The sequence below is a fragment of the Callospermophilus lateralis genome, chromosome 10 (assembly GCF_048772815.1).
Source record: "Callospermophilus lateralis isolate mCalLat2 chromosome 10, mCalLat2.hap1, whole genome shotgun sequence".
NCBI lineage: Eukaryota > Metazoa > Chordata > Mammalia > Rodentia > Sciuridae > Callospermophilus > Callospermophilus lateralis.
This window is the reverse complement of record NC_135314.1, coordinates 10,427,654-10,452,212: the sequence shown is the minus strand read 5'-3', so window position 1 is coordinate 10,452,212 and position 24,559 is coordinate 10,427,654. Positions and strand designations below refer to the sequence as shown.

The window sequence follows — 24,559 nt, the reverse complement described above, 5'->3', positions numbered from 1 at the left end:
CACTTGGAAGGAAACACTGATGTTTTTAATTGTTTTCTACTCAGTGTACAGTTGGGACTATAGCAATATAGAATTCTCAAATTATTTGAGGTTTTTAAAAAATGCATCGTCTTCAATCTCAATCTAGTTTCAAAACAGTAAAAGGAAAATGACTTAAAGCCTTAATGCTATTGCTCAGTGCATGTAATAAAAGTTAATATAGAAAGTTAATGTTCATAAACACTTGAACATCTTTAAGTATATTCATTTCTTTAACTTCCAAAATGAACTTTAAAGCCAAAGGTATAAGAATCTTGAATTTCCTTGCTTTTTTTTCGTCAAAGATTCCTTTTAGGCTTACTTTGGTGCTCAGGATCTCCAATTACACATGTAGTCATTCATTTCCACTTTCCGTAAAGATGATTTCCCCAGTAATGGTATTTGACTAAGTTGCTCCAGAGTCTTAGGGTGCAACCCACAGTTAGTAAGCTCCTTATGAACAACTTCCTGTGGAAATAATGTATATGTCGTTAAAAAGCAAGTTTTCTCTGAACACTTGATTTTAAATAATTACCATGAGAATTTTGACAGATGGCCCATTTGTGTAATTAATCGTATATACAGAAGTCAATCCTAAGAATTTGTATATAGTAACAAAGTCTTAAAATGAAAATATGGTTAAGTAAATACCCATAGTAAAAATGTTTACATAAAACTACAAAAGAATCTGCACTATTAACCTTTGAATCAGAGCAATGGTAAAAGTCATCTTCAAGTTTTGAAAGTTCTTAGTCATCATTAGTAGCCTGAATTTAAAAAATTTACCCACAAAAATTACATGTAGACTTGATTTTTCCGTTTTGCAATTCTTAATTAGCAGTCTCACAACTTTAAAACAAATTCAGCTCACTATAAATTATTTCCTTCAGTTGGAGGAAATTACCTACAATGAAAATGGTCTGTTGATAGGGGTGTACTTACTTTATCCAGTAATTTATCCAGTGGCAGGCGGATATTGAATACAGCTGTTGGCTCATGTGGATATAGTCCTGCAGAGAATGACCCACTCTGTGATGATTTGAGTAGCATGGTCATAGAGTGTAGAGCATGAGGCATGATTGGACCTGTAATCTCCATACTAAATTGATCTTTGTATCCAGAAAGAGCTTGTGTCTTTACATTAATACTTCGTGCCTTCATAAGGAAAAAAAAAAAAGAAATTATGATCACCATCTCTTAAGCATTTGTTCCTTAGTTAGAAGTGCACTCAAAACATTTTCATTTGGGGTTTCTTCTCTAATAATTATGGAACAAAATAATTTCAAGACATCAATACATTATTATATGAGTAAAAATGTTTAGTAAATTTTCAGTTATCTCCAGTATCCCCTGTATGAGATTTCCAGTACATCTTTTTTTCATATAGCATTTTATCTAATTATTTACTTATTGACAATATAGAATACTGGGGAAAGTCAATTCTATTGCTGTTAAGAGAATATATATTTCAATACAGATACACATTTTTTTCATTTAACCAATGATCCAGTTTCTGAGATCTATAACATAACATTTTTGACTATGTCTTTGCCTTGGTGAATAAATGAGATTAACTGTCCTTAAATGACAAGAAAGGAGACTAAGGGAGTGGGGTTGTGGCTCACTGGTAGAGCCCTTGCTTAGCATGTGTGAGGCACTGGGTTCGACTCTCAACACCACATATAAATACAGGTTCATCAACAACTAATAAAATATTTTTTTTAAAAAAAGATTAAAACCAAAATGTGTTTACTGTCAATTATACTTTATTCATTAAAAGTTTTCATATAATTCAAGTAAAATCAATTTCATAAATTTTCAGGTATTTCTTTGATATATATAACTGTTATATCAAAGACTTTTTACAGGGAGAAAAACAAAACACATGTTAAGTACAACACTGCTAGGAGTTATTTTTTAAAGACAAAGAATTTATCATATTGGAGCTGGGCACAGTAGCACATGCCTATAATCCCAGCAACTCAGGAGGCTGAGACAGGAGAATCCTGAGTTCAAAGGCAGCCTCAGCAACAGGCACTAAGCAACTCCGTGAGACTGTTTCTAAATAAAATACAAAATAGGGCTGGGGATGCGGTTCAGTGGTTGAGTACTCCTGAGAGTGGCTGAGGCAGAAGGATCACGAGTTCAAAGCCAGCCTCAGCAGAAGCAAGGTGCTAAGCAACTCAGTGAGACCTTGTCTCTAAATAAAACACAAAATAGGGCTGATGATGTGGCTCAATGGCCCTAGAGTTAAATCCCTGGTACCCCCTCATCCCCCGCAAAAAGTATGACAATAGGGCTGTGATTGTGCCTCAGTAGTAGAGCGTTTGCCTAGCATGTATGAAGAACTGAGTTTGCTCCTTAGCACCAGATAGCAATAAATAAAGGTACTGTATTCATCTACAATTTAAACAATTTTAAAAAGAATCGTATCTTCAAAAAGTTCCTCTTAGAAGGTAGGTTACAGGAATTCGTGAAGTGTATAATTTCTTTTAATTACCTTAAGCATTTGCATTGTGGCACCTCGGAAAGCTACAGGGGATAAAAGGGTTGGTGGAAGTCCTGCCTGTGCACCTGAGGTAGCAACTAAACTCTTGCAGTTGATCAAAAAGTTCAGCAGGGTAAAGGTGTTGATTCCTTTCACCAACACAACAGACTCAGGTCTGTGGTCCATTTGCACTTCGTGTTTCTCTTTACGGCTGAAGATGACAATCAAGGAAATTACAAAAGCAAATCCCACACCAATGGGAAAATAATTATCTTCATTCTTAATCACCTGTGACCCTTTTTCCCAAACAAAATGAGAACGTTACCACTTCCTCTTCACTGCTTTCATAAGTTTGAAATCCACTTAATGTTGGCCACTTCAATTTGCTAGAAACTGGTAACTGACAAAAGCTGAATTCATTCTCTAGTCAAAAACTTCTCCCACATACTTAGCCAACATGAAATGTTTTCAATTAAAAATCATTTGATAGTTCAGAGTTTATTAATACCTAGGATCCTGTTTCTTAATGTCATAATGGAGAGTTAGATTTAATATGATCTAAAGATAATTTAAGATTAGTTATTTTAAACTGCCAATGTTAAACTGCTCATAATTTAGTAAAAATTAGTTGTAATTAAAAGGATACAGCTTGATAGATTGTATATCTGGCTTTTTAATTTTATCTTGTACACCCATCTCTTCCAGCCAAGAAAAACTCTCTTCTTCATCTTCATCACTGATTGCTTGCTCCCTATGAAATTGCTACAGTTAGAGTTCCTATTTCACAAACCTGTTACTTTTACAAATCTATTTCACTAACCCATAGTCACTGGACTATGTAAAAGCTTTTTTAAAATCACATACTCCCCAAGTCCCATGCTTGTTCCATGAGCTTTCTTCTTTTGGTCATTTTCTTCTATTAAAGGCAAAGAAAATTCAATACCTGTATGAAAAAAACAAGTCAGTTTCTTCAACCTTTGACAGTAGTCCACAACACACAGACATATGCACACATGTCCTTGAAACAAAAGGCTCAGAAAAACAATGTTATTACATGTGATACTTTTTCATAAGTTATACTGTGTTACAGTTCACTTTTTAAAAACGTGTTGATTAAATCTACTAAACAGATCTCATGATTACTGATAGGCTGACCAGTTTAAAAATGAAGTTATTAAGATGGTGGAATGAGATGGACATCATTACCCTAAGTACATGTATGAAGATACGAATGGTGAGACTCTGTGTACAACCAGAGATATGAAAAATTGTGCTTTTTTTTGTATACTATGAGTTGAAATGCATTCTGCTATCATATATAACAAATCAGAATAATTAATAATTTTTTTAAATATGAAGTTTTTCAGGAGGTAGATAATTTAAATGTAGTATGAAAGAATTTCTAGAAGAGTATATTAAGATAGTAACTTTGTGGCCAATTGTGCTAAGTTTTACTTAGGAGATTAGAGAAGGGTACACTATTAACTCAAAGTTATGTGAAATGGACAGCTTATTCATTTGCAGGAAAAAAAAATGTTTCTTCAAATAATACTAGTAATGTTAAAGAAAATTCAAATTGTAGCTTTTAAAATTTTATATATATAAGTTTTTACTATATATTAAGTGCAGTATCCCTACTGCAAATCTAAACTTTTACCTTCATTTTTCATAGCTTCTCTTAGACCTCTAGTTGTAGGAGATATTAGAGCTGTTATCACATTACTTCCTGCGAATCCTGCTGCTCGGAACAGCACAGTAAACTGATAGGTAGAAACGTAGAAATAGGGGCAAAGTTTTGTCTTCAGCAGGTTATACAGAGAAGTAAAGCTCACAGACCTATAAAGCAAAAGAATTTTCCTTAGATATTATTAAAACATTTACTTAAATGTTTAAGGTTTTGTATAGTTTGGTCTGACACCTTGCTTAAAACAAATGTTTTAGTTTCTGGTTTGAAATTTTGCAGTTAGGTACAATTTGGTTTTAAAAAACTGGAATTAAGGGGCTGGGGTTGTGGCTCAGAGGTAGAGTGCTTGCCTTGCACACATGAGACAATGGTTTCAATCCTCAGCTCCACTTAAAATAAATAAGTAAAATAAAGGTATTGTGTTCATGTTCAACTAAGAAAAATTAAAGAAACTGAAATAACAGGAACTCACGGATAACTTCTTAATACTTTAACAAATAGTGTTTATCACTTAAATGCTACCCTTTTTCTTAACAAAACTTAATTGAGCTGTCATGCATACCTATAATTCCAGAACTAGGGAGACTGAGGCAGGAGGATCTCAAGGCCAGCCTCAGCAACTTTGTGATATCCTGTCAAAGAATAAAAAGGGCTGGGGGGTGGGAGTGTAGCTCAGTGACAAAGCACTCCTGGGTCCAACCCCTACTACCAGACCAAAAACAAAACAAAACAATAATCTTAATTGATAACTAGCTGTTAAGTTTCTCTTAGCAACTTATGCTAACGAGAAGAGCAGCAGCCACTGATAAGTAACATTAAATAATTATTACTGTCTATATTTATTGTATGTATGGAGATATATATATATTTTTTTTCATATTTTGATAAAGAGTGATAAGAGCTAAAAGAAGCAAACAGTTTAAATGTTTGGTTATTAATGGTTATTAAAATTCAGGGCAGTGAGATCCTTCTACTAGTCTATATTTCCATAAGGAAAGGATACCGCTAAAATGAAAATTCACCACTGAATTGCACGAGTTTTGTTTTGAACTAATCTTACCAGTCACTCATTAAAATGTGTTGCAGTGTTTCATCATTTGACCAAGGAATTGTCTTTCCAGCCATTTTTCTATCAGCTCCAATACGAGGGAACAGTGGTAGCCAAGACAAGGCCGGGTGGAGCCAATAGATAAGGCTCTGCTGGAAGGCACAACGGAGCTCAGTGGAGAGTTTAGGATCCTAAAATCCAGAAGGGATAGTGCGTCACTTTTGACCCATGAGAAGTACAGAATTTCACTAGAGACAATGTATACCAAGCATTTAATCTATGAAGTTTGATTGCTCTTTATGGAAAAGCATTACTGTTACAGGGGCTGAAATATAGTTTATCTTTGGCACAACCTTTCTGGCGAGCAATTAGTCTACTAAACATATCAGAAGGAACACACAAATAACACAGATGGCAACATTCTCCTGTTTCTACTACCCTTAAAAACAAAAACTGTATTTTCTTTCATAAGCAGTAGAAGTATGTTTGTATAGAGAGCACTATGCTATACATAATCCCTGTACCCCACAGGAACACTTTCAAAAATAGTCAATGTACACTGGTAATGCATATGACAATCCTCCTGATTTATTGAAACAGATATACAAAGTTTTAAGTAATTCTTTTTAACTTAGTTTGAATTGATGAGCTGCTTGCTTTGAAGCAATAAAGTTGTATTTCTCTAGAACCACTCTAGAACTCTAAATTTACAATAGACCATTACCTAGGTAGTGATATCAGTGCATATCTAAAAAGACTATATATTCTATACAAGAAAACCAGTATAATCCACTGCTCTTGTAACCTAGTCAATTGCTTTTCATTTTCTTTTATTTTCTCTCCAAAAAAAAAAAACCTTAGAAAAGAATGGGTTGATGCCTCCACCACTGATTAATTCTCAGGACAGTTTCTCTATTTAATGGGCTATTACACAATCTCTCAAAAATGTGTATGAAAGCACCATTTGGAAAGAACAAAAATCCCCAACTCTTTTTATGTTTAGATATCAGAAGAAAAACTTAATGGGAAGAAATCTCTCTGATATTTTACAGAAGCATTTTAAAATACTTTATTGGCTACTTTAAAACAAAAGTTATTTTATTTCAGAATTACCTTTATACTTTGAGGCAAAGTAACTTCTGTTGCTCTACAATGCTGAACAAGACCTTGAGCCTCCTCTTGTGCTTTCAGATGATCTGCCCAGGTAAAGGGTTGAGAAGAGGTAACAAGGAGTCGGGTTTTAATACTCCAGTCCACAGGTAACTCAGTATTTTCTGAGAGTGGAGTATCCAATTCAGAGAATGATATGTGTGAAGCCTTTTAAAAGAAAAAAAAAACACAAAAATCAGTAGAGTTTCAAGAAAAACTCTTTTTTTTTTTAAATGTTTATTTTTTAGTTTTAGGTGAACACAATATCTTTATTTTACATTTATGTGGTGCTGAGGATTGAACCCAGTGCCTCTTGCATGCTAGGCAAACACTCTACCACTGAGCCACAACCCCAGGCCCAAGAAAAACTCTTTAATCTAAATATTTTATTAACTAACATATCTATAGTCTCTGAATAGCAAAGTTATATAAACTGTTTACTAAATATCATTAAAAATACACTACACACTGAAAAATTCTGGAAGGTGCTATATTGACCTATTAATAGTAGTTTTCTCTAAGAAACAAAAATGTGTTGTTGGAATGGAACTTATTTCATTTTTTTAGTTTTTACTAAAAAGAACACTTACATAGTACTACAGATGTTGCTATCAAAGTAGAAATCTTCCCAATGTCTGATAAAGTACCTAAAGCCTTTGAAACTCTGGAACTTAGGCTAAGCTGCTCTTCCTGCAGGTAACTTTAGGTAGGACCCTTAAAGGCCATATTTCAGAATCATTTTCTGATCTCAAAAATCTACCATTAACCTGTTTTGTGGTCTTTTCAAGTCAACATTTTCTACAGTAACAAGAATTCTTGTAGATAAGGAATTGTGTGGAGGTAACCGGAGGATTTGTTTTGAAGATTTAGTAAAGGATCAAGTTGAATTAGTAGCTTAGTATGAAGGGGTTCCTCTGAGTGATAAGCTCAAGAAAGAAGAGTGTTAAAAAACTGATGGGGGTAAAGGGCAACTAACAACTCTCATACACTATGCCTACTTTAATTCTGGTGACCATTACAGCAATCCTTACTATAACATACCAAGTCCTTTATCTTGGCTGATGCCATCTTTTAAACTCTGGTACAAAGATAATCACTTTCAAGTATCTCTGCAAAACTATTTTTCAAGCAAAATGCTTCCGAGAAGGATGCATTTATAAAAACATACATTCTAATGATATTTAAAAAGTATTACCTGGGATAGTTCGGTAGCTGTTGTTCTTTCAGATAACGTCTCTTCCCATAGCATATCATTTTCTTGATTGGTATCTGAAAACTGAGGTTAAGAAAATTGTCCTTTTAAAACTGAAATAATGCTAAAATTTGCTTTTAATGAGTACAGAGGCTTACCTGGCAAACCACCTTTTTAGTAAATGCCAGTGCACACAAATTTATTCACACTCCATTCAATCCTATCAGTTTTTTCACTTTGGGTCTGAACTTTTTTAACATTAAAATTAATAGGGAAAAGGTCAGCTTTGTGCATTTAATAACTGACATACAAACTTTAAGCTAAAAGACCCAAAAGGCTTCAGATTAAGACAAATGCTCGTGAATTCTGAACAGATTTATCCTCACTATTCCTCCATCCCGCGTAGTTTTGTGTGTGAGAGAAGCACGGTGCAGTCCAAGCTGCCCTCCAGGACGGGTTCTAAGGCTTTCTTGCGCTCTCTCGCAGTTTACATCCACGCTCGAGCAGAGGCGCCGCACATGGGGCAGCCTCCACAAACCCCGTCTTTCAAGAGCATCGGCCCCCAAGGCTCAGAGCACACTCAGGCCACAGGCGACAGAAACTCTTCGCGCCCATTTCTCTGCCCCGAACGTTAGAACTTCCCATCCCTAATTCACAGCTGGCCCCACCACAAAAGATGACAACCCCTCGCCTGGCAGGCACGGAGACACTCACCGAGGTCGGCGCCTCCGGTTGGCCGCGGGGCAGCCCGTCCGAGGCCTCCGCGGCGACCCGCAGCCGGTTGTCCAGGCGGGCGAAAGGGTTCCTGCGGGCCGCGGTCGGACCGCCGATTCTGCCGGCAGCGGCCGGGAAGGGGCGGAGGAGCAGCCCGGCCGCCAAGGCAGCGCGGCGAGGCGTCGGCTCCCGCAGCTCGAGAGGGCTGGAGGCGGCGGCCTTTTGGCTCTGGGACCTTCTCCTTCGGAGCCGCACTATCTCCGGCGGCCTTTTGAAGCTGGGCGAGTAGCCGGGTACCGAAAGGGCCATGACGCGAAGCGGCTCAGGCCGACCGACCGCCCAGCAAGCACTTCCCGCGCGCCGCGGCCCCGCCCCCGACGTGGCCCCGCCCCCGCGCGCCGCCGCGGGACGTGCGCGGCAGGCAGGCCGCCCGCGAGGTCCCGCCCCCGGCTGCATTCCTCGGGGCGCTCCAGCCAGGTTCTGGGCTGTGGTCCTGCCGTGAAGAGGCGACTGCGGGCAGCACTTATCCCAGGGCAGGTGTGCACTACCCCACTGGGCATCGAAATGGCTGAACGCTACTCAAGTCTGCAGTAGGGAAGTCATCACCAGGGGTAGAGGTCTGGGCTCTGGGGCCGCTGTGATGGGCTGCTGCGTCCATAGAGGTGGTGACAGGGCCAGCGCCTACCCCATGCCCTCCTTCCCCAACAGAGAACTCAGAAAACAGCACACTTCAAACTCAATACCCTTTTCCCAAGGCCAGGCAGTCCCAGCCCTTCACGCAAATTCTCCACAGCTCCCACAGGACAAGTTCCTGTGATCCTTGTTCCTGAAGAAACTCGAAATGAATGAATATTTCAAAACAAAATTTAAGTGTATATGAGTTAGATACTTTTGAGACCTGAAAATATATTCAAAAACTTGAATTTTGACAGCACAGAAAGGCTTGTTGTTTAAAATGGAATTAATACATAGTTAATAGCATTACTTTCACAGTATAACAAGGCCTGTAACAGACTCAGTAGAATGGTGTGGATTTTGCTGAAAGCAGAAGTTTTTCCCATTAGAAGAATTTTATAGGAGAGGAAAATGTGTGGAAAAAAAACACCTAAAAATGGCTTTCAGAGTACCCCCTTCAAATGTTATAGAATTATCTCGGATCATCTGCACAATAAATTGGAAAATATTTTTCAAATATGTCAAATAACCAAACATCTTGTGAGCCAGAAAACATGCTTAAACACTGAACAACTTGCTTTTATCTTCCTTGATTTTTCCCAATTTCCAAGGAAAGCTCTGGCTTCAAATACTGTGATGGTTCATCCAGCTGAGGTCTGAGAAAGAAGAAGATTAAAATTGAACAACTTGCTTTTTTCTTCCTTGATTTTTCTGAACAACTTCCATGGAAACTTTTGCCTCGTACAGTGGAATAGGTTCATCCAACTGAGGTCTGGAGAGAAAAATTGTTACAAACGTCATAAATGTTCAGAACACACTGGACAATAGTTGACAGTTGCCATAGTTTAGCTATATTACTTTAAAATAGGTCAAACTTGTCCATTAGTATTCCACTGTTAAAATTGGTTAAATTTTCAAGGGGAAAAAATACCTTCTTTATCCATTCTAAGTGGTAAACTGATTCAACTTAAACATATTGTATTTTTCCCTCTTTTCAAGCTATGGATTATTTGGGAGGGGTGATGAGAAAATGCAAAGAGCAAAGTACAGAAAGGAACAGAAGGCAGGAAACTCATAGGACATTTCTATCTTCGGGAAAACTTACTGGTATAAACACCAGATATACTTTGAGAAATATTAAGCGGTAAATGTTTATCTAAACTAAATAAGATATGGAGGCAACAGGTATACTATAAAAGCTGAAACAAAAACATTATCACCTGGAGAATAGAAAAATAAAAATGATTTGGCACATTAGCATACCTAAAAACACCAGCTGATAACTTCTCCATCACATCTTTTAAAATGCGTAGCTGGAAGGATTGTTAAGGTGGCAACATTAAAGAGAAAGGATTAAAAACATTCAATAGGCCGAAGAAACTAGGCAGGTCAGTTCTTTTTCAAGTTTTGCACTCTCAGAAATTCAAAATGTTGTTACAGAAATTCTGTAAGCTGTCAAGTTTACCTGTAAAACAGGAATGATTTGAGAGAGTTGGTATTACTAAGTCTAAATTTCTAAGTACAGGTGAGAAGAGCAGCAAGCCTAAGGGATGACCACTTTTATACCAGTGAATGAAGGCAGAATGATGTATTTAGCACTTACTTTTTACATCTCTTACATCTGGTTGGTAACAGACCAAAGTATGTGTGTGTGATATATGTCACTAACAGAATCAAAATTATGTAAAATGAAAAAATCTTTGTTGGGAACTTAAGTGAAAACATAATATTGAGATCAAAACGATGTGATTGCTAATACTGAAGAATTATTTAAGGCATAGAATCAAAAAGCTGGAAGGAGTTGTCTATGTTAAATCAAGCAACAACAGCTTATGTGAAGTGATTGAGGGGCCTCTGTACAAGTGAGAACTAAAGACTGATTCAGGACTTTAGAAAACATAAATTAGAAAATATGATCATAAGTCCTTTTAAAAGAGGAATGACCTAAAGAACATTAATTCACATATTCACATCCGTGCAAATGTCTTTATACTTCTGTTACTGAAATTGCTGGGTGCAGTGGCTCATGTCTGTAATCCCAGAGATTCAGGATGCTGAGGCAGGAGGATCACAAGTTCGAAGCCAACCTGGGCAATTCAGCAAGACCTTGTCTCAAAAAAACAGAGTCTGCAGGATGTAGTTCAGTGATAGAGTGTCCCTGGATACAATATCCAGTACTACCAAACAAACAAACAAACGAAAAATAAATTGGTGTGTGTGTGTGTGTGTGTGTGTGTGTGTATACACACACACATAGATGCCCTATGACTTATGATGGGATTTTGTCCCAATAAATCCACTCTAATCTAAACATATCATAAATCAAAAGTACATTTAATAATAACCTACCAAATATCCTGTTTATCAACACAGTACACTGCAGAGTATTGGATGTTTCTCCTCATGATCTTGCAGCTGACTGGAAAATATATCTTGTTTTGGCTGCCCAGCATTGCAAGAAAATGCAGTGTATTGTTCTGCATATGGCTAGCCTAGGAAAAGGTAAAAATTCAAAGTACAGGGCTGGGGCTGGGGCTCAGTGGTAGAGCGCCTGCCTTGCACAAGTGAGGCACTGGGTTCCATCCTTAGCACCACATAAAAACAAACGAAATGGAGGTATTGTGTCCATCTACAACTAAAAAATAAATAAATATTTTAAAAAATTCAAAGTACAGGACTGGGGTTGTAGCTCAGTAGTAGAGCGCTTGCCTAGCATGTGTGTGAGGCACTAGGTTCCATTCTCAGCACCACATATAAATAAGTAAATAAATAAATAAGGCCCATTGACAACTAAAAAAAATTTTAAAAATTCAAAGTATGTTTTCTATTAAATGCATATTGCTTTGGCAACACCCATAAAGTAAAAAAATCTTAAGATGAACCATCATTGAGTTGGAGACGGTCTGTATAGAGCATATATTTTTGATTTTGGAAAACTTAACATTATTTCATATAAATATGTCATATTTCAACCTGATCCAGGGATTTGCAAATAAGTTAAAATGTTCTCATCATAGATGGAAGTGGTTTGAGAGAATTAACACAGGAAAAACAGTCAACTTTGATTCTCACATGTAAGATTTAAAACATGCTAACTAATGTTATTTGCTTTTTGGGGATGGGTACCTGGGATTGAACCCATGAAGTCACATCTCCTACCTTTTTCATGTATTTTTTGAGACAAGGTCTTCATAAGTTGCTTAAGACCTCCCTAAGTTGCTGGGGCTGACTTTTGAATTTGTGATCCTCCTGCCTCAGCTTCCCTAGCTACTAGATTAGGTGGATGGCACCATGCCCAGCTATTATTCGTAACAGTTATATAATATTCCCTATTGTTCATATCTCATGTTATCCTAGATAATTGTGATTCTGGATGTAATTTTTAAAATAAGGAAATAAAAAATTTATTAGAAAAATATTTAATCAAAATATTTTAGACTACTAGATTTACTATAGGAAAGAGTTCTGAAATCTCCTTAACATGCAATACATTCAGTATCCTTATTACACATTATTGTTTTTTTCTTTTTTGTTTGGGGTACTGGGATTGAATCAGGCCCTGCACATGCTAGGCAGGTTCTCTACCACTGATCTATACCCTAACCCTAAATATTACTATTTTAAACCTTTGAAATAAATCTTTCATTACTCCTAGAAGTGGCTGACCTCTATACACATCGCACACATATAACTCTGCACATTTGACAAAGGTAATGTATGGTGTTCAGTGGAGACAAATGTAAAGGTATGTAAATCTCTTCACACAAAAGTTATCTATCATATAATGAGGATCTTTTTATCCAATACATTGAAACTTATTAAGTACAACTGTATATAAAATGGTGATCTTTGAAATAAAAGCAATTCTTAAGAGAAGTTGACTCTCCTTGAGAGAATTTTGGAGTTTTCTTTTTGGAATTGCTTTCACCTTCCTTCTCACAGGAAAACTTCTCATTACTTTCACCAAAACTGGAATGATTTGACTTCATTCACTAGATTTGTCTCTAATGACTTTTTGTTTTGGTGGTACAAGGGATTGAACCCAGGTGCACTTTACCATTGACCTACATTCTTCGACTTTTTTTTTTTTTTTTTGAGACAGGGTCTTATTAAATTCCTGAGGTTGGCCTCAAACTTGCAATCCCACCTTAGCCTCCAGAGTAGCTGAGATTACAGGCATGCATCACCATGACCAACTGAATGATTTCTATTTTTAAAAATCCAGATGCAGCCTCATGTGATGAAGATTTCTCAGTACTGATATTATAAAATACCAACTGTTTAGATAAGTACTGTGAATTTTTTTTGTGCAATGATACCATCATAAAGGTAAGGTGTACACCTCTCAAGGCGACATGTGTAATGTCAGGTTAAAGAGAAAACCAAACCATCTTCCACATGATATTATGGTTTATTTATGACCCTGAAAGGAGGGAGGCTTTCTAGGTGTGATTTTTTTTTTTTTTAAATGGTGCTGGGGATTGAACCCAGGGCCTTGTGCATATGAGCCAAGCACTCTACCAACTGAGCTATATCCCCAGCCCTCTGGATGTGATTCTTGTTCTGCCATTTGATAGCTGTGTACTTGCACATATACTAACCTCTCTATCCTTCTTCAACTGTGAAACAGAGATAATAATACTTAAATCTCATGGATTGTTTTAACATTTAAACAAATACCTGCAAGACACTTGGAACACTGTTTGGCATACTCAAGAGAGTTAACAGATAATTATTGTTCTTATTATCATATGAAAGAATTTATAAGTAGAGTACAAAGTAAATTTCAAGCCTAAAACAAGTCAGTAGAAGAAAAGGATATAAAGATATTTTCCCTGTTGTACATTTGACAAATTCCAAATTTCATCATTAAGGAAAGCCACCGTTGCTCCCTTGAGGAAAAGGCAATGGCTATCTGGAGGATCCAACTTGACAGAATAAACAAAGACCAATTAATTACTGTGAGCCTAAGAGCAGAAGGATGATTAGTAGCATAGCTATAAAAAAATTAAATAATGTCCAAATTACAAAAACTCAGTAAACTTTAATAATATGTAAACTATAATGTTGGTGTAATGTTTTATTTTCTATTTTATGGCCCCAAATGATGAAGAAACAGCAAGGTGTATAGGTTAGATGAAGGACCAATCTAGAATCCTAGTACTGAAGTGGATGAGGTATTACCAGTCACCCTCATAAGAATAGTAGAAAGTCAAGATTGGCATATGAGAATTATGGTATTGGTATATCACCCATTACATGTTAATTTGAATTCTACAGAAAAACATTTGGAAGATAACTTATTGATACATTTAAACAGTACTTCCAATTTAAATAATTAGGAAGTTGTATAATTTTATACACAAATATTTTAAGTATTTGTCAGTGATGTTTGTTACTAAGAAAAGAGTAATTTTTAAAAAAATTATTTTGGGGATTGAACCCAAAGGCAATTTACTACTGAGTTACATCCCTAGCACTTTTATTTTTTATTGAAAACAGGGTTTTGCTAAGTTGCTTAGTGCCTAAATTGCTGAGGCTGTCCTTGAACCTGTGATCATCCTGCCTCAGCCTCCTAAGTTACTGTGATTACAAGGCATGTGCCACTGTGCCCAGAAATCAAGTTTTTTTCTGGAGTGGTGGGGATTGAACCTAGGGCCTTAAGCATGCAAGGCAAGCACTCTATCACTGAACTACATCCTCAGTCCTAAAATACAATTTAAAATTCAGAAGTCACTACTTTCAAATAACTAAATAAAATTATAATTCATTCTAACTGAAGAATTCTCATACTAGACATTATTTTAACATTTTGGCCAACATGTATTTAACATAAAAAACAAACTACATTTCTTTAAACATAGGGAATAATTCAGAATTTGTATTAATTTAGCCATATGTTGCCTCAAACAAGATTTAGGCATTATTCTTTTTAATTACATTCCTTTGTTCTAACAGTAATGCTTTATTGTTTCTGATAATACCTGAAGGCTTTCTTCTGTTGTTATCCAATGGCCTCCAACACCAAGAAGCGTGATGATATCATGTTTATGTGGTAGTAGTTGTAATTTTACAGCTGGTTCATCATCTTTACTATATAATCTCACTTGTAAATGAATACAGAGAGAGAGAAAAGAGACATTTTATATTAATCTGACAAAAACTTGTTGTTCAAAAAGTTTTACTTTTTAATATGGTAATGTGGAGGCATTTTTCCTAGAACAAGGCAACATACAGTACATTCAAATACCTTAAAATATACCTTTCATATTGCACATATTTATAAGATTTATTCTATATTTCATTATAAATGAAATAGTATGTTTCCATTTGGAAACTAAGGTAATATGTAACATAATATATAGTTAAGTCTTGTAATGAATTAATTATAACAATGATGGCTTAAAACAGTGGGATGAGCTGCTTTCTAATTAAAGTATTCAGATTCAAAATAGTCATATGAGTTACTTGCAAATCTTGAGATTTAAATCTTGAAAATGGTTTAAGAAAAACAAAACCCACACATGATGGCCAAGATGGTATTCACAACGAGGCACTGGGTTCAATTCTTAGCACCATATATTATATATATATATAAAAGTCCATTGACAATTAAAAAAAATTTAAAAATATATATACATATATATGTGTATATATATATATACAGAAGTGTACAGATTAGGTGTTGAATAGATATTGGTTAAACTAAGAAAGTTCAAGATGAGAGAAAACTTAAGAAACTTCTATATGTTTTCCAAATAGACACCACAGAAATCAACCATCCAAACAGAGGGCAGCCACACATAGCAAAAATGACTGCAAACAGACATCTGGATAATAATGTGTACTATCTGGGATCAAATGAGATCACAGAAATAGGTTTCTTACAGAGATTTGTCTTCTGTTACTTAAACTTCAATGTCTATCCTTTCAGATACACAGTGATTACAATGGAATAATATGAGGAAACTCCAATTTATTTTACTTTATTTATTTTTTTTAAGAGAGAGAATTTTAATATTTATATTTTTTTTAGTTTTTGGCGGACAACATCTTTGTATGTGGTGCTGAGGATCGAACCCGGGCTGCACGCATGCCAGGCAAGCGTGCTACCACTTGAACTACATCCCCAGCCCTATTTTACTTTATTTTTAAAAGTATTTTTTTTTAGTGGTATATGGACAAATATCTTTATTTATTTGTTCATTTTTATGTGGTGGTGAGGATCAAATCCAGGGCCTCACACCTGTGAGGCAAGCACTCTATCATTGAGCTATAGTTCCAGTCCAGGAAGCTCCAATTTAAACACACAAGTCTTTAGTTTAAAAAAAAAAAAAAAAGTCCTGGAATTAAACATCCAATTTAATAAATGCATTAACAATTATTCCCTGTTTTTTTTTTTTTTTTTTTTTTTAATTTTCCCCTGAAATTCACCAAACTGAAAAAAAACTAAATAGGCTACTGATTTTGTAGGTACCAACCTCCAGCATCTAAAACAATATCTACTCCCAGGCCTCCTGTTTCTTCCAAACAGCTTTCAGCAACATCAACCTTCCCATTCGATACATCAATCACTCGGGCTGTAAAGGACAGGAAATAAGGCAATTGTATTATTCTTTTTTTCTTAATTTTATTTTTTTAAATTTTATTTATTAGTTGTTCAAAACATTTTTTTATTATTATTAGTTGTTCAAAACAAATTGTATTATTCTGTATGTGATCAACACAAGCCAATCAGGGGGAGAAAAAAAATCTGTTTTTTGAAATGAGTTAAGCAGTTTAATTATTAAATATTAAATTTAAAGGGGAAAATTATATTTCAATAAAACATTTTCCCATTGAGCCTAATTTTGATAAAGTTCAATTCTAAATGAAGGGACTGATAAATTCAGTAAAATAAAAATATGAGCATTTTGTGGATAAAGTAGTCCAAGGATGGTCTGTGGATGCAGAAGATTGCTCTCAATAGCTTAGTTTATGTTACTAGGACTGAGAATCTGAAAACACAGAGATATGTATGTATCATTCATATTACAATGTGAATTGGAAGAGCAAGCAGTTTCTTAAATATGTTTAGATTTAATCATTTTTAAAGTTCAGTAATACAAAAGAATAGTTGTTCAACATGGTACTTATCTACTAGAAGCTGTTTTATCCTTTCTCAGTCACAGAACCCCTCCCCTTGCTACCCAAAATGGAGAAAAGTCCTGAGGTAAGGAAAAGGAACATGATTATTTTTATCTGTTAATGAAAATTAAACTAATCTTAACTGGTTACTTTAAAAGTATTATATTAGTAGAAAAAATAATTATAGGGCTGGGGTTATGGCTCAATGGTAGAGTGTTTGCTTAGCATGTGCAAGGCCCTGGGTTTAATCCTCAGCACTACATAAAAAGAAATAAGTAAAATAAAGATATTAAAAAGAGAAAAAATAATTATATTTCTATATAATAGAACAATCAGAACTTGAACTAGCAAACAAAGAAATGTTTATATTGCAGTTTTAAATTTTTTATTTCTATTTTTTGTGGTACTTTGGATTGAATCCAGGACTTGGTGCATGCCAGGCAAATGCTCTACCCTGAGCAACATTCTAGACCACCTATAAATATTTTCAACACCTTGTTGAAGAGAATTACTCTCAGAGATGTTCAGATTAAAGGAACAGTTGAACAGTAATCTGAGATTTGGGGAATGGGATAGAAGACATAAAGGAAAGATGACTGAAATAAGCTCGGAAGGGTAGAATTAACCAATAAGAAACCTTTCCCTTCAATAATACCATTTGCTTTCTTTCTACATTCTATTTTCTATTTCCTTCCTTCCTTCCTTCCATTTTTTTTTTTTTTTTTTTTGTAGTGTCGAGAGTGAAGCTAGGCTTTCAGGAATGCTAGGCAAGTGATCTAACACTGAGCTACATCCCCAGTCTTCCATTAAACTTTTGAATCTATTCTTCTTCCTCTTTTCCTTCAGCCCCTTTATTGCCTCCCTTCCATTTCTTGGTTATCTCTGCAGGATGCATAATGGAACAATGGAAATAAAATGGGTTCTACTGTTAGATCAGGCATCAAAACCCATTCCAGTCTCTTGTCTAATTGTATAACTTGCAGCAGCTAGTTAAATTCTGAGAAGCTACTTCATGGTCATCTACCACAAGGCTGTTGAGAACTTAAGGAGGCAATGTCCACATTGTTCAATGATCATTACTTTCCTTCCTGCCTCCCTTCACTTATACTCTGTTCATCCTCTTTGCTCTTTTTCTGTTAGTTTCTCTGTTCCTATTTTCTTCCTCTCCATACTCACTGCTGTTTGAATAGGTTCAACTTTTAAATTTTTATTTATTTTTTAGGCTCAACTTTTGTAAGAGCTCACAGTCTCCACCATGTCCTGCTCACTTTAAACTATATCTCACTTGTGTTTCTATGTGCATGGATCATTTGTCTCACAGAAAATAGACAACTTTAAGGACACGTGATGGGGTAAAAGAGGTTGAGAAACACAGAGTGGTGCAAAATATATTTATTTATTGACTGAAACCAAAGAAACAACAGGTATTTCTCAAGTGTGTCAAAGTTCACTTAATAATGCAAACTTGGGTAAGTTGGTAAGACAAAAATTAAAAAGAAAATTGAAAGATGTAAGCTTACAAATTTTAAATAATTAAAGCTATCACTTAAGTAAATTTGGAATCAGCACAGATTATTTTTTAGGTGTTAATGCATTTTAAAATTGACTTTCATTTGTGATTTTGTACTTCATTTTATCAGTGCAGTTTTTATTTCCCTGCAAAATTTCATGTTCTAAAGTCTGTGCTGAGTAATGTTACCCACCTATAGAAGACCTAAGTCTTTCAAGGCACTGCTTGTCTTCTAGGCTGTATGCTGTTGAAATCACTTTGGCTCCTCTGTGGTGTGCTAACTGAATGGCTATTGTGCCAAATGCCTGTGTGAAAACACATACATGATGGGTTAACAAATACAGGCTATATCCAATCTATTTATGCTATATAAAATGTATAGCATATATATTGTATACATATATAGCATACACACACACATATGTATATATGTACATAGACTTTTTTTTTGGTACTAGGAATTGAACCCGGGGTACTTTACATTGAGCCATATTAACAGCCCTTTTTATTTCTGAGACAGGGTCTTGCTGAGTAGCTGAGGCTGGCCTTGAATCTGTGATCTTCCTATCTCAGCTCCCCAAGTTACTGGGATTACAGGCATGCACCACTGCACCTGGCTTACTTTAATATATTTTAAAACATAAATAAACAAATAAAAATTAAAAAGGGCTGGAGATGTAGCCCCAAGGTAGACTGCTCCTGAGTTCTTCCTAGGGAAACAAAAAACAAAATACCCCAAAACAAAAAATGTTATAATAAAAAGGAAAAAATGCAAATAAGATTAGTAGGCTAAACATCTGATTGACTTCTTCAGAAAGGGGAGTAGAAAAGCTGCACGAATCACATGCTCAGGTCTGACCACTACACATCATTTCTAGGATGGAAGGCCACATTCAGAAATGTGACCATGGAAAGAGAAAAGGAGGCTGTCAGGGCATTGTTGAAGCACCTGCAGGAATCTAGCTACCTCTTTTTGGAGACTGGAGCACTTAAAACACTCCATCTGTATTTGGATCTGTGAGGTGAGCACAGGGAAACACTACTACCCTGATATTGGACATCAGGCTGAAGCCAATGCTGAAGACAGCTTTGCCTTTTTTTCTAGAGAAAAGGAGAGGAAAATAATTTTCATCAACAGCCAAATAGAAAACTATAGATTCATCTCAAGTTTTGCAACCATTTTAGAATGTAATATTTTACATATTCTATATTTTTGGTACTGGGAATTAAACCCAGGGATGCTCAACCATTGAGCCACATCCTCAGCTCTTTTTATTTTGAGATAGGGTCTCTCTAAGTTACTTAAGTCTCACTAAATTGCTCAGGCTGGCCTCAAACTTGTGATCCTCCTGCTTCAGCCTCCAGAATCATTGGGATTACACATGTGTGCCACCAAGAGCAGCTATTTTATTTTTTCAGTTGTAGATGGATATAATATCTTTACTTATTTATTTTTATGTGGTGCTGAGGATCAAACCCTGTGCCTTATGCATGCAAGGCAAATGCTCTACCACTGAGCTACAACCCCAGCCCAAGACGAGCTATTTTACATAATGTTTCAGTGTCTATTATTATGACAGTCTATTTTTTGATGATATATGGAATACATTTAAATCAGTTTATTTTGACACTGTGTGTGATCTGTCTATAAAACACCAAAACTTTATTAACGTAAGGTAAGTATTGGTGATATGATAGATACAAAACCAGTAGGAATTCCAGACTTTGTATAACAGGAATGAATAAAAATGGCTTGGCTGGACATACAGCTCAGTGGTAGAGAGCTTACTGCACAAGGCCCTGAGTTCCAACCCCAGCATGGGGTGGGGTGGGGGGAGACTTGTCTGCTTTTTTTTGTAGTTCTGGGGATGAAACCCAGGGCCCTGTACATGCAAGGAAAGCACTCTACCAACTGAGCTATGTCCCCAGCCCCTTTGTCTGTTTTTTAATGTACTGGTAAATTTAAAATAATTAGAAACTAATTACACTAAATCTAACTTTTGCCTCCTATTGATAAAAGCTGTATATGGTAACAAAATGGGAGGCTGGTAAGAAACCTCAGTGGTCAAAGGCCCACGAGTTCAATCCCTGGTACTCCCCGCGCCCCCCCAAAAGAAATCTGTTATTAATCTATTGGAAAAGAATTCTATTAGCTTGTTCTAAATTTCCTAAGTCAACTTTAATCTTTTTCTTAAGAAAAACAAAACAAAACAAAACACTGACACTTACACTTGCTCCATCCATTATCAGCACAGATTTTCCAGGAGAGAGATGAGAAAGATAATGCAGGGCTGTATAAGCTCGCACTCCATCCCGAATAGCTCCAGCAGCTTCTGTCCATGTAACCTTTTCTGGTTTATGAACTATCACAAGGAATAAGAGGACATGATCCATTAGCAAGTCCTATTCGTACTGCCTTCTAGATCTATTTCTTTCTATCTCTTCAACCATGGACCATAGCCTTGGTCCAAGCCCCTGCTCCTGTTACTCTTTCCCCAACATTATGGTTTCCTTGTTTCCCTTCCTGCCCATGTATAATCCACTCTTAAGATAGGCATAAAGCACAGCTGCATTAATAAATGAAAAGCAAAAGGTAAATAAGCACCGTCCTACTACTAGAGAAATACTGCATAAGGATCATTCCAGCAACCTCCTCTTTCCCCACCAGAGGTCACCATTCTAACTCAATTTGGGATTCACCTTCATACTTATCATTCAAGTATGCACTCCTAAACCATCATTCAGTTTTGCTTGGTTTTGAACTTTTATCTAAATAGAAGTATTCTTTGCTCTCTTGCCTTTCATATTGAACATTATGTTTTTGGGAGACACCTTTTCTGTGCCCTTTCACTTGGGAGGTTGTGGTACTTTGGTTTTTGTTTTTTATGGTAGTCTGATGTGTGCAAATACCTTTGGTTATCTATTCTCCAGCCAATGCACATTTGTGTTGTTTCCAGTTGTATCAGTGCTAAGAATGTTCTCCTATAAAGGACATTGTTACACTATGCATGGTTTTCACTAGGATATTTACATTGGAGTGGAAATCCCAGGTCCTAGATCATATTACCTTTGACTTAGTTATACTTTTAAGTGTGCTTGTATAAATTTACTCCCTCACAGCACTGTCTTTTTGCTGTAAACTCTTCTATCAGATTTTTACATTTTTGCCAATTGTGTATAATGGTTTCTAACTATGATTTAAATTTGATTTTTTTTTTTTGACTACTGAAAAGGTTGACCCTCTGTCTACATTTGCTGGCCTTTTGAAATTCTTTTTATGAAGTGACTGTCTTTGTCAAATTTTCTATCATTCTGTCTTTTTTTAAATTTATTGACTCATAGGAATTCTTAGAGTCATTTGTGCTGTAAGTATTACAAGTTGAGTCATTTGTCTATTTATGTACTATAAATATTCCAAGTGAATATTCCTTATCTGCAATACTTGGGGCCAAAAATGTTTTGGATTTTGGAATACATTCTTGTATGTAGTGAGTTATATTAAGGATGGAAACTAAGTCTAAACATGAAATTCATTTATGTTTCACATATACCTTATACACATAGCCTGAAGGTAATTTCATAAAGTATTTTTAGTGTGTCTTTGTTTTGTCTGCAACCTGTCACATGAGGTTGGGTGCAGAATTTTTCACTTGTGGCATCATGTCAGTACTCAAAAAAAATCCAGATCTTGGAGCATTTTGGATTTCAGATTATTGGATGCTCAACCTGTATTTCAACCTTGTGGGTTTTCTTACGAATCACTTTAGTGGTATCTTTGAAAATAGAAGTATTGGAATAACATTCTAACATTTCTCTGATTAAATTTATCAATGGCTTTCATTATACTTGGAAAAAAATGCAAACTCCTGATATAGTTAAAAAAGTTGTGTATGATCTGATCATTAAGCTGTTCTTTATATGTTTCACTGTTTTTGTGTTCATGTTGTAAACTGAATGTTACTTTTTCATACTACAAGCAATCCTTTCTCATTTTAATGCACTTTTTATGTCTTCACTAGCTCTTTCAAATCTGTTTCCTCTAAGGGCAACAGATTCAGATGGACAAGACACAGGGAAAGCACACATCACTGCAGTAGCTACAGAATACTGCCCTCTAGTGGAGCATTCAAGCATATGTTGAAAATGTTCAGGGAATGAAAATAGCAAGAACACACTAAGTATACATATGATAGCACATAAAGCACTTTATTTCTTATGAAATTCCTTAAGATAGGTATAATATTAAAATGTATGTATTTTGGTTTTCTCCTGTGTTCCTGGATCATAACTCCCATTGCCCTTGTTTTTCCTATATGACCAGTACAATAAGCATATCTTGTATTTGAGTTTTTGTCTTTGGTTCCTGAAGCAGCTTCAGAACAATTCAGTTTAGTAAAAGCCAATTTTTTATAATGTTGGGGTGCTTTAGCTTTAGAAAGCAAAGTCTCTGTCTCTCTTTCTCTCTGACCTTCTCTTCCCTACCTTTCTCCTACTCTCTGTTCTCTCCAAGGCAGAAAACTAGCAATCTTTTCCCCTAAGGTAAGTCAGAGAAACCAAAATTATGTTCTCTTATCTTTCTATCTTGGAGCTGTGCTGGCAGTAAAGAACTTCTGTGACACATCTAGTCTGACAGCAGATATTAAGGCTTCAATTTCAGAAAGGGTCCTGCCCCACACCCAAGAGGAAGGAATGTTGCAAAGAAAGGCTAGGAAGATTTGGAAGAGACAGGCCTTGTTGGGTATTTCTACTAAATCTATTAATAATAGGTAATGTCCTTTTTGTCCAATCTCATTTATACATGGTTGTCCATGTTTCAATCATACCCATGTGATGAAGTCCTCATAAAAAATGGACAGGGGTTGAAGAGAGAAATCTAGATAGCTGAACATGTAACAGCTTGCAGGAAGGTGAACAAGAACTTATCCATGTGTTGGGAGGGTGGACAGCCCAATTCAACAGGTACAGAAGCTCCTAGACCTTGCTCTATGTATGTCTTCATTTGGTTCAATAAATAATAAATAATACCCTTCAAAATATCCTTTACAATAAATTGACAAACGTATTTCTGCAAACCATTCTACTGAATTAATCAACCCTAAAGTTGGAACCCCAATTTGTTGCTGTCTGGTCAGAAGTTCTGAAGCCCACAACTGTGACCAGTGTCTGAAAAGAGGACAGTCTTGTGGGGCTCAATCTCTGGGATCTGATACTATCTCCAGGTGTCGGCTGTAGAATTGATTGCTCTAACATTTTGAGACCATACTAGAAGTGATCTGTGTTATGGGGTATATAGTAAAAGAAATTGAGTTTGTGTTTGTTTTTTTCTACCCAATAGCTATTCTCTTAATTTTCTTGATTAAGAAATGGGGTTCAGGGTAACTAAGTTGTTCAAGGCCCACATATATAGTAAGATATGACTCTAAAGCACATCTACTCTAACAATTCATGCTCAATCTACAGTTTACTTATATGGCCTTTCTTCTGGAACACTTCCCATTGTAAGAATTGTGACTACCATATTTTATCAAAATATCAGTCATGTAGTCCTTAAAAAAATACTAAAAGACAATGTTGCCAAATTTAAAGATCCTAAAATTACAAGGTTAAATGTGGGTTAATGTCAAGATTCTTGATTTTCTGTTAGGTAGTCAACAGGTACTTATTATGTTACAAAAAATAAACAAGAGTCATGTGCAGATTAATAACAAAGTATATCAATACTGAGAAAATTATAATTTCACTTCTTTCTTGTTTATGACCAAAGTGCTAACAGAACAGTGCTGCAAATGTGTGCCAAATTTTTGTTTTATTTTTTTTGGTAGTGAAGGTTGAACCCGGGGATACTTTGCCCCTGAGGTTTTTAATTTTTTTTTTTTTTTTTTTTTTTAAATTTTGAGACAGGGTCTCACTAAGTTGCTGAGGCTGGCCTTGAACTTGAGATCCTCCTGTTTCAG

General features: G+C 35.8%; 2 protein-coding genes across 5 annotated transcripts in view; both read right to left on the bottom strand.

Moving 5' to 3' along the window:
- Positions 1-212: 212 nt before the first annotated feature.
- Donson (DNA replication fork stabilization factor DONSON) lies at positions 213-8,635 on the bottom strand. The gene is made up of 10 exons (XM_076868712.2): positions 8,294-8,635; positions 7,583-7,663; positions 6,352-6,555; positions 5,251-5,429; positions 4,164-4,342; positions 3,371-3,449; positions 3,153-3,257; positions 2,519-2,717; positions 961-1,173; positions 213-486 (listed from the first exon to the last, which is right to left on the bottom strand). Exons 1-10 carry the CDS (start codon positions 8,600-8,602, stop codon positions 349-351), a joined length of 1,686 nt encoding a protein of 561 aa, XP_076724827.2. The 5' UTR covers positions 8,603-8,635; the 3' UTR covers positions 213-348.
- An 83-nt stretch (positions 8,636-8,718) lies between these two features.
- The window catches only part of Cryzl1 (crystallin zeta like 1), a 34,201-nt gene continuing 18,360 nt past the window's right edge, over positions 8,719-24,559 (bottom strand). For 2 of the 4 annotated variants that reach the window (XM_076868471.2, XM_076868473.2), the window contains 7 exons: positions 20,835-20,968; positions 18,799-18,910; positions 16,450-16,548; positions 14,953-15,074; positions 13,791-13,896; positions 10,232-10,277; positions 8,719-9,740 (listed from right to left, as the gene is read on the bottom strand). In XM_076868471.2, coding sequence (XP_076724586.1) covers positions 9,641-9,740; positions 10,232-10,277; positions 13,791-13,896; positions 14,953-15,074; positions 16,450-16,548; positions 18,799-18,910; positions 20,835-20,968 — 719 coding nt within the window. In that variant the 3' untranslated portion in view covers positions 8,719-9,640. Of the gene's footprint in view, positions 9,741-10,231; positions 10,434-13,790; positions 13,897-14,952; positions 15,075-16,449; positions 16,549-18,798; positions 18,911-20,834; positions 20,969-24,559 lie in introns of all 4 variants that reach the window. The other 2 variants (XM_076868472.2, XR_013092505.2) reach the window with 2 other exon arrangements.